Raw genomic sequence first — 10,813 nt, 5'->3', positions numbered from 1 at the left:
AAAGTGATAAGATGATTTCTCAGCAACAAGGCTTCTGATATGAGGCATACAGATAAGACTTTCTTCAGTGTTCTATAACCTGTATTCCCATATTAATAGTTTAGATAGGTCAAAAGTGGTGACAGATTCCCTTTAAAATTCTGCCCGGCCACTTTACAGGAAGCAGAGCTACCAGGAGAAAATAAAGTTATATCCTCCCGAGAGCCACTTGCTTTCACTTATAGGACTGTACACAGTCATCGCTCACTGTAATGTGAGCCGCAGCTGTAATAACTTCCTGGCACTTTTAATGACAATTTGCTCTTCAGCGTATGTGTTCAAAGCAATCTGTCAAAGTATCAGGGAGCAATTACATCCACCGCTCATAGTATAGTAAGGGTTGACTGTAACAACTCTGTACAATGTCCTTATAACTGAAAGTCAGCGGCTCCCAGGAAGATAAAAGTTAATTTTCTTCTGGTAGCTGTGCTTTCTATAAGGTGGCAGATTAACCTGCAATTACCCTATATCTGCAGGTAAATAGCATTTTAACTCATGACAGGTTTCCTTTAAGAAAAGTAATATATAATTCAATTGATGCAGGACAGATGCAGCTACACCACATCACTGACCAATCACACTGAGTTTGGCAGTGCTGCTGGCACCTCTCCTATCTCTCTCTGCCCTATCAATTGAATCTCCATGTTGTTCTCAGACGTCTACACTCATCTTCACTGCTCGCTTGTACAGTAGATAACTGTCTCGAATAGCTATCTAATGTTTTAGGGCTTTCTCTTCTTATCTATATTACTGAGCTGTGAGTTCTGACGTCCTCTCACTATCTTAAATCACCCTAAAATGACTGCTTCATTCACTGCCTCAGCTTTTATACAGCCTTTGATAGTTCCTTCTGATAGGCTATGCCATGTAATGTGAAAGCTAGAAAGCATAATGCAGAAGCCCGTGTGGATGCGCCTGAGGTCATGTGAACCTTCTGTACTGATGCAATCTTCTCTAATGCCTAAATGCTGATAAGCATTTTTTTTTCGCTGATTCACGATAGTAAATCGCAAATTGTTCAAATTCACCAATGTGAGCAAAATCCACTCTCTTATTTGCCTTTTGAACTTTGACCACAGTGGGTGGAAAGTTGTATGCACTTAGCCTAAAATGCCAAGTTGCATATCTGCATTGACTAATGAGACAAGACCCCATTCTTGACACAGTTGCTGGTCGCAAAGTCACAGTAGGACCTTCATCTATCAGGCATTTATGGCTTATCCTTTGGTTTCTCACAATACAAAATAAATACATTAATGAAATGTAAGGAAAATCCTCTACAAGTCGTAATTCACATACATCATAGTCATCTCCCTCATAAGCAACTTTTCTTTAAAAAAAAAACTTTCTTGTACCACTCATCTCAGAATATGTTTAGCCAAGAAAGGTAAGAGGCAAGGCATATGTTCATGGAGTTACAAATAGACAATTACAAAAGACAACATCAACACATTTACATAAGGAGACAGCAACATTTGCCCCTTTTGTCACTTTGGTAATCTTCGTCACTTTCACCACTTTCGTTGTTTTCGTCATATTCATAAATTTCATCACTTATACCATTTTCCTCATCTTCGTACCTTTCTTCACTTTCGTTGCCTTCATCAATTTCATCACTTATGTAAACTTCATCAATTTCATAATTTTCTGCTCTTTCACCACCTTCATTACTTTCATACATTTCTTCTTCTTCACCACCTTCATACATTTCTTCTCCTTCACCACATTCTTCACCTTCATAAATTTCTACTCCTTCACCACCTTCATAGATTTCTTCTCTTTCACCACCTTCATAAATTTCCTCCCCCTCACCACCTTCATCTCCTTCATAAATTTCTTCTCCCTCACCACCTTCATCTCCTTCGTAAATTTCTTCTCCTTCACCACCTTCATCTCCTTCATAAATTTCTTCTCCATCACCATCTTCATAAATTTCTTCTCCTTCACCACCTTCATCATGTTCATAAATTTCTTCTCCTTCACTACCTTCATCGCCTTCATACATTTCATCTCTGTCAACAATTTCACAGTGTTCATTGCTTTCATTCTCTTCAGAAATTTCGTAATTCATGTAATTTTCCTCAATTTCAGTGCTTTCACTAGTTTCATGAAATTCGGAAATTCCTTCTCTTTCGCCACTTTCATCATTTTCATAATTTTCATTGATTTCATTCATTTTATCAATTTCACCACTTTCGTAAATGTCAACATTTTCACCGTTTTCATCAATTATGTAAATTCCTTCACTTTGGCTATTTTCATCACTGTCATAAATCTCTTCACTTTCATTATTTTCATCACTTTCAAGGTTTTGCTCCATAACAAAAAAATAATTCAGCTGTTCTTCATGTTCTGGTAATGCTTTAGCGATGCCCATTACCTTGATTCTTTTGGGATCCCAGACACAATCCTCTTCAAGTCCACTGTTAACCATTCCACAAAATGGTGGCACCCAGGCGGTATCGTAGCCATGTTCATGCCATGTCTTCTGCATAGGATGACCTTGGCGTTCGATTTTCTTGACCCTACCTACACTCACTCGAAGCTTCAGGACAACCTGTTCTGATTTGTCATATAAGGGGTATCTCAGAGCTTTGTTTATGTCTCTACTGATGTATACCCCTGGTCCCAGCATTCCAGATGGAGATTGCTCAAATCCACCTTCAAGAATTTGATGAGCTGAAAGAAATGTGGTCCCATGGTACATCACATAGATCTTCCCATCTTGTGGCAGATCATTACTGCGGAGAATGATTTCCTCAAAACCAGGCATATGCTCCTCTTTCCAAATATCTCCAATGTAGTTTGAAGAATCTCCATAGTGATTTGCCATGATCACTATAATAAAGAAAGATAATCAGTTTTTAAAAATGGCAAGAAATGTTTGTGGGGATAAGTGTGAGAAAGAAGAGCAATCATTGGTCAAACACATTTTATTAAAAAAGAATACTTACCACCTTTCGCAATCTTGTGCAGATGGCAACTCAGACTAGCCGACTTATACAGTGTCTTATATGGGTCTCATAGGTTTACACTGGAAAAGCAACTACCTGTTCACACAGGTGTCACTAGTTTGAACAGTGGTCATGTGGTTCAGAAGAGGATGAGAATGTCGCTGGAAACTGAAGAAGACAGAAATCGGTAAGTATTTAAATACATTTACGTGACATTACATGTATATTCATAAAGGATTAGGAAATAAACGCTTTGCATCTTAGGTCATGGGTCTCTTCAGGCAGGACAATGACCCCAAACATACTTCAAGAAGGACCCAGAAATGAATGGAAACAAAGCACTGGAGAGTTCTAAAGTGGTAATTCCAGCTCCAGTAGTGTCAAGTCTCCCACCAGTACCTCTTACATACAGAAGCTACAGAGAAACTGTGAATGACACATTAAATCAGTACATTTTGTTAACTTTGATGAATTTCTGTCAACTTTGATTAATTTCTGTCAACTTCGATGAATTTTGGTCAACTTTGATGAATGTCGGTCAACTCTGATGAATTTCTATCAACTTTGATGAATTTCTGAGTACAGATCACCATAAAAGTTATGAATTGGTCAATGAGTGTATGGAAAAAAGCAATTAAGTTGTGGACTGTGGAAGAGATGTATGCGACCAGAATGAACACTCATTTCCAGCAAATGATACCACCTAGAACCTATCCCTATACTAAATGCAGCTAACAGCGGTATCAATAGGGAATAGAATAGATTTTTCTTTTTTTTGTTTGGTTGCAGCAGCACGGACTATAAGGCAATAATCCCTGACTAGGTGCCTGTAATACAATATTCCTACTGCGACAGCTCACCCGTACATGAATTGCAGATAAGAGAGGTAATATTGTAGAATTATAAAATAGATTTTAACCGGCCCTGAAAAGTTTTTTGGGACGTGGTAGCACCACACTGTGAAGGAACGCAAGAAATCCTGCCTGCTTTGATGAATTTCTGAGTGCAGATTATATTAAAAAACATGAATCTGTCAATGATTTTTTGAAAAAATCAATCAAGTTATGGACAGTGTAAAAGATGTATGCGACTGCAATGAACACTCATTTCCAGCTGATGATAACTAGCACCTGTCACTTTTCTAAATGCAGCTAACAGCAGTATCAATAGGGAATAGAATAGAACTTAAAAATAGAAAAATAGATTTTAACTTGCCCCGAAGAGGTTTTTTTTTGGACGTGGCAGCACCAAACTGTGAAGGAACACAAGCAACAATGCCTGCTTTTATGAATTTCTGAATGCAAATCACCGTAAAAATTATGAATCGACCAATGAGTGTATGGAAAAAATCAATCAAGTTATAGACTGTGGAAAAGATGTATGAGACCAGAATAAAAACTCATTTCCAGCAGATGATACCTAGCATCTGTCCTTATTCTAAATACAGCTAACTGTGGTATCAATAGGGAATAGAATAGATTATTTTTTTTTGGTTGCTGCAGCAAGGAGTAAAAGGCAATTCCTGGCTGGATGCGTGTAATACACTATCCATAGTGCGATAACTCACCCATACACAAATTGCAGATAAGAGAGGTAAGATTGTAGAATATAGAATTGATTTGAATTGGCCTTCCCATTATTAAGGAGTGGGTCTCCTAGACTGATAATGCGTATACACTAAGTGCAAGGGCTGCGAAAAATTAGGAGGCACTCCAATACCCATTTGAAGAGATGTAGTGGAGGGTTTAAGTAAAAATAATTTTCCAATGATTAAGGAGTGGGTTCTAGTGGTTACCTAGACTGGTAATGCCCATGCACTAAGTGCATGAGCTGAAAAACATTTACCCCTGGGGTTAAATAAGAAAAGGAGGAGGTCAACATAAAAAAGAGGAATTCCTGAAGCGTATACTCATGCCTGGGTGTGAAAGGGTGCATGGGAATAGACCAGAAAAAAATTAAGACTTAATGCTCTGCTGCTGATATCCGGTGGTGTTGAGAAGTCTGGGCCAATCCAGCCCCTGTTTATTTTGATAAGAGTCAGCCTGTCAACATTTTTAGCTAACAGACGGATGAGCCTATCAGTTATAATATCCCCGGCGGCACTAAAAACCCGCTCTGACAAAACGCTAGCGGCAGGGCAGGCCTGGACCTCCAAGGCTTAAAGAGACAGTTCATGCCAAGTGTCCAGCTTGGATACCCAATAGTTGTAAGGCACAAAGGACACTGGTACGGTCGCCAAGGTACTCTTTCAGCATCTTCCAAAACTTTTCCCTCCTTGACAGAGTACTCCGCGCATCAGGGCCTGGGCGCTGGGAGAAAACTGTCCCAGACTTTTCAGAGTGCTCCCCTTCCTTTGCTGCATCTGGTGTGTGTCTCCCTTGCCTGTACTCCTTGGTTGTTCAAGGAACTGTGACCTCTGCCGCCAGCGTTGCATGTGGGATTTTTTTAAGACTTCTTCAACAAGGGCCCTCTGGTACTGCAACATTTTATTAGACCTCTCGCTATGGAAAGGAGAGATACAAAATTCTCCTTGTAGCGTGGGTCTAGAAGGTTGACCAACCAGTAATTACTGTTACCCAAAATGCGTACGGGAAAGGCAGCGAAACATAAAATCAGCTATGTGTGCCAGACTGCCAACAGCCAAGACTTCCCTGTCCCCACCAAGAGGGTGACTGTCCATGTTCTCCTCCTCATCATCCTCCTTGTCCTCCTCCTTATCCCCTCTCTCTTCAGGCCATCCACGTTGAACAGGTGGGAATGGATGAAGGTAGTGTGGGTAGTACTGTCTGTAGCGCAGGAAACTAGCTCTTGTTCCTCCTCATTATCACCCAATCCACATTGAGAAGATGAGATGAGGCTGGACTGTGTAGTATCATCCTGTATAGTTTCTTGCTCCATCTCAACTTGCTCCACCTGAAAAGCTTCCTCTTGAGTGTAAGCAGCAAGCTTTTCAGTAAACAGAGAAGCAGGATGGTGATGCTGATTATGGCGCCAATCGCCGCTCACCATCTTGGTGGAGTCCTCAAAGTTTTGGACAACCGCACAGATGTCAGACATCCATGCCCACTCATCAGCTCTTATGTGCGGAGGCTTACCGGAATACAGACAGGCGTGTTGGAGTCGGTACTCAAAAACTGCCCTTTGCTGCTCACAAAGCCTTGCCAACATATGCAGCATTGAGTTCCAATGCGTGGTGACATTGTGCACCAGTTGGTGAGCTGGAAGCTGCAAATCCTGCTGAAGCACTGCCATGGCGGCGGAAGCTGTAGCTGACTTGTGGAAACGGGCACACACACTGCGTACTTTCACAAGCAGCTCAGGCAGATCAGGGTAGGTTTTGAGCACATGGGCCAGGCATGGTACGTGTGCGAGCTTGCCAAGCTTCAAAGTCGCCACCAGGTAATGACCATTATCACACATGACCATGCCTGGTTGTAGGTTCAGGGGTGAAAGCCAAAGACCTGTCTTCTCTGTTACAGCTTTCCACTACTCTGTGCGCGGTTTGTCATCCAAGCAGATTAGCTTCAGAAGAGCCTGTCGTCACTTGGCCGAGGCAATGCTGCAGTGCTTCCAGCTTGCGAACGATGCTGTTGACATTTTGGAGATGTAGTATAAAAGGAGGAGGAGGTGCAGGAACTGCTGTAGAAGGTGGGGGCAACTCTGATAGAACTTGGGCCCGCAATCCTCAGAGTTAGTAGCATGTGTTCCGTGACCCAGGGTCCGACTAGGTCCCGGCTTTCACAATATTCACCCAGTGTGCCATCAGGGAAATGTAGCATCCCTTGCCACAAGCACTTGTCCACATGTCTGTGGTTAGGTGGACCTTCCCAGTAACTGCATTGGTAAGGTCACGGGTAATGTTATAGGACATGTGCTAGTTAAGGCGAGGACGGCACACCGGGAGAAATGGTGATAGTGGGGACCGAGTACCGAGGAAAGGACGCCACCATGAGGTTGCGGAAAAGCTTCCATCTCCACAAGCTTAAAAGGCAACATTTCCAGTGCAAGCAGTCTGAAAATTTGGCAGCTTAGCATTGTGGCCTGTGGGTGGCTGCGTATTTGTGCTTGCATTCCAAGAACTGGGGTAGGGACAACTGAGCACTGCGCTGTGCTGGGACAAGAACGTGGACGTGGTTGCAAGTGTGGTTGCAAAGAGAGATTCAGGGTGGGAGGTATCTTTGCCTGGACAGGGGATTGGCGTGCAATTACAACAGGGGAAGAGGCAGTGGTGTCACCCACAGACACTGTTTCTGGACCCTGGTGTTTGGCCCAACTAGTCAGGTGCTTTGCAGTCAAGGGCTGTCATCAGGCAGGTAGTTGTGCTGCCCCTGCTTGTGCTGGCATGGCAAATGTTGCAAATTGCCTTTTTAAGGTTAACTGGACAGTCTTTAAAAAAGCGCCAGGCTTGGGAAGAGCTAACCCTTGGACTGGCAACTTCACTCATGTTGCTGTTCTGGGGAACAGTTGCCCACCTTGTGTCTGTGGTCACCTGACTGCCTCTTCCTGCCTGTTGTGGTGCTACGGATCTCTCCCCCTCTGCGCTGCTGTCCTTGCTATGCATGTCACCTTCCCAGGTTGGGTCAGTGATTTCATCGTCCATCACCTCGTCTTCCAAGTCCGCACTCTGGTCCTCCTTCTGACTTTCTGGCAATTGTGTCTCATCATCATCAACCTCTTGTGACAGTAGTATCAGTTTACCACCGTTGCCTTATTGTGATCGTGACTGCTCAAATATTTGGGCATCGCTATGTGTGATCTCCTCATGTCCTACTTGAAGCAGGCAGGGAGGTAGGCCAGAATATATAAATGGAAATGTTAACAGCTCTTTGGAGTGTCCAAGTGTGGGATCACTAATCTCCGGGCACTTGGCATGGTGAGAGGTATGGAGGATGAGGGTGAGGATTATGTGGTCCAGACCCACAGCTACTGAGACTGGACCGTGTGGAAGACAGGGTTGTGCTGGCAAACTGACAGGAAGCATTACCTTCTATCCAACCAACAACTTTTTCACACTGGTCTGGCTTCAAGAGTGGTGTTCCACGCCCCCCTACAACGTGGGACAGGAAGCTAGGTTGACATGATGCGGGTGTTTGTTGTGCTCCCACAGCAGGCACAGTTTCACCTTGCCCACGGCCTCGGCCTCTGTGTGCACCATCAGCATCACGTCCACTCCCCGTCCCTTACCACACACCTTGCCCATTTTAAATGGAGTACAATATTTTACAGCTTCAACAAAATTTCACGATTATTACTGCAATAATATTTGACCACCTCAGATGGACAAGTTTCACTGCAATAACAGTGTAGCGATGCTATTGGTTAGCGGCCAAGTCTGGATGAATGTTTTGAACTCACAACTGGCGCAGTTTAAATGGAGTATAATATTTTGCAGCTTCAACAAAATTTAATGATTATTACTGCAGTAAAATCTGACAACCTCAGATGGACAAGTTTCACTGCAATAGCAGTATAGCGATGCTATTAGTTAGCGGCCAAGTCTGTATGGATGTTTTGAACGCAGAACTGGCACAGAATGGAGTATAATATTTTGCAGCTTCCAAAAAATTTTAGGATTAATATTACCTCAGTAATATTTGACAACCTCAGATAGACAAATTTCACTGCTTGCACTATATAGCAATGCTATAGATATTATACATGCGGGTTTGCTGCAATTCAATGCAAGTCAATAGGCGTGAATTTGTGGCGGAATCGCGCTAGAAATGGTCCTGCTGCGTTTTTTGCTGCAATGGTAATCCGGAGCGGAACTTTCCACATCATGTGCACAGCACATGCAGATTACCATTGCTATACATGGCAGACCTATTAGCAAGCTGTTTTAATGCATTTCCGTGGTGAAAAAAAAGCAGCGGAAACGCATAAAAACAGCATCGTGTGCACTCAGCCTAAGTTGTGTACAGGGGTGTGTTCTTCAGGATACAGCAGAGTCGAGGGCGGGAAAACCGATTCCTACACTCACTGTAATTATTTTACTTAGTTACGTGGATGATTTAACCAGAAAATAGAAAACATTCAAAACATTACAGTATACAGACATTCAGCCAAGAGGCTGAGACACTTGTGCTGTACTGTGTGGCACCCAGAGAATCTGTACCTACTGTATTTTCTATAAATCTACCTACTCCCATGCCTGCCTAAACCGGCCTCCTATTACCTATTTACACCCTGGGCACTGGGACGATTATATGATTGTGACGTACGGGCTAGCCTGCGGTACAGCACAGAAGTTTACAATTACTTCTATCTCCCAACCAAATATCCCTCTCCTGTCCCCATGTGACTTCAATGAACTCAGAGGAATATGTCCTCAATAGTGTTGAGCGAACATGCTCGACACTGCTCGGTACTCGCCCGAGCATCACGCTACTCGGGATGTTCGGCGAGCACCGAGCATTTCCGGGTTACTCGGGCGGGAGCTCGGGTCTCCGCCCTGCATGTTTGGGGCTCTTTACAGAGCCAATGAACATGCAGGGATTGCCAGCCAGTCACTGTAATGCCGCAGCCATGTTGTTTGTGGGCATTACAGTGATTGGCTGGCCGCACAGCGTCACCTCGAGTATTTAAAACCGGGCGCCGCCATCTTGGACACAGTCGCTCCGGATCAGACAGTGTAGGGACAGCGCTGCTGATTTAGGGAGAGATATATCCTGCAAAATAGTTAGTGTAGGGTCTGTAAAGGCTGCCAGATCAAACAAACAGTCCTTCTGAGGACTAATATCCATCCCAGGTATATCAGGCAGGCAGGCAGGCTGTATAGGAGATGCAGTGGTTATACCAGCAAACGCTGCATTACAGTCCTGTGTGCTGCTCCTGTTGCTGAAATTGCTGGACTTAGGTCCAGGTCCCGGGGGCCAGGAAAAATCCTTTTTTTTTATCTAAATCCTCTTTTTTTTTTTCCTCCTTCACAAATACCCATCTTATTAACCTTTTGGTGTCCCCCCCCCCCACAAAAAAAAAAAGTGTGCCTCTGATTTTTCAGACACAAATATATCTGTTGAAAATAGTCTGGTGTAGGCCAGAGAAATAGAAGTGTGGTTTTGCAGTTCTATGGGCCATTTGTATCTAAAAAAAACAGTTTGAGTGTGTTGCTCACTGTTCAGCCGCAAATATATATATATTTTAAAAAGCCTGGTATACACCAGTAAATTATTACTGTGGTTTTGATGTTCCACGGTAAAACATCTCTATTATCCTGTTTTTGGCATTTTTTGCTGTATAAAAATAATAATAGTGTCTCCCTGATTTTTCAGACACAAATATATCTGTTGAAAATAGTCTGGTGTAGGCCAGAGAGACAGAAGTGTGCTTTTGCTGTTCCACGGTAAAAAATCTCTATTATCCTGCTTTTTGTATTTTTTGCTGTAAAAAAAAAAAAAATAGTGTCTCCCTGATTTTTCAGACACAAATATATCTGTTGAAAATAGTCTGGTGTAGGCCCGAGAAATACAAGTGTGGTTTTGCAGTTCCACGGTACAAACCTCTGTATTATCCACTTTTGGGCCATTTGTATCTAAAAAAAACAGTTTGAGTGTGTCGCTTACTGTTCAGCCGCAAATATATATATATTTTAAAAAGCCTGGTATACACCAGTAAATTATAACTGTGGTTTTGCTGTTCCACGGTAAAAAATCTCTATTATTCAGGTTTTGGTAGTTTTTTCCGTAAAGAAAAACTGTAGTGTCTCCTGACTGTTGTGACACAAAAATATATCTGTTGAAAATAGTCTTGTGTAGGCCGACATCCCAGTGTGGTTTCGCAGTTCCACGGGTCAAATCGCTGTACTATCCAGTTTTGGGCCT

The 10,813-nt window shown here is 42.8% G+C and overlaps 1 protein-coding gene across 1 annotated transcript; it reads right to left on the bottom strand.

Moving 5' to 3' along the window:
* Positions 1–461: 461 nt before the first annotated feature.
* On the bottom strand, positions 462–3,156 carry LOC141172698 (uncharacterized). Its single transcript, XM_073657142.1, has 2 exons — positions 2,994–3,156; positions 462–2,877 (listed from the first exon to the last, which is right to left on the bottom strand). The coding sequence occupies exon 2, from the start codon at positions 2,870–2,872 to the stop codon at positions 1,493–1,495; it is 1,380 nt and encodes a 459-aa protein (XP_073513243.1). The 5' UTR covers positions 2,873–2,877; positions 2,994–3,156; the 3' UTR covers positions 462–1,492.
* Between the last annotated feature and the right edge of the window lie 7,657 nt (positions 3,157–10,813).

The sequence above is a fragment of the Phyllobates terribilis genome, unplaced genomic scaffold (genome assembly GCF_046119375.1).
Source record: "Phyllobates terribilis strain yellow unplaced genomic scaffold, ASM4611937v1 Scaffold_12__6_contigs__length_324123572, whole genome shotgun sequence".
Classification (NCBI taxonomy): domain Eukaryota; kingdom Metazoa; phylum Chordata; class Amphibia; order Anura; family Dendrobatidae; genus Phyllobates; species Phyllobates terribilis.
Note: the sequence above shows the minus strand (reverse complement) of the source record. Positions and strands in the feature narration are given on the sequence as shown.

What these genes read in the sequence shown, in the direction of transcription:
- LOC141172698 (XM_073657142.1), bottom strand. Translation starts at nt 2,872, where the DNA reads ATGGCAAATCACTATGGAGATTCTTCAAACTACATTGGAGATATTTGG.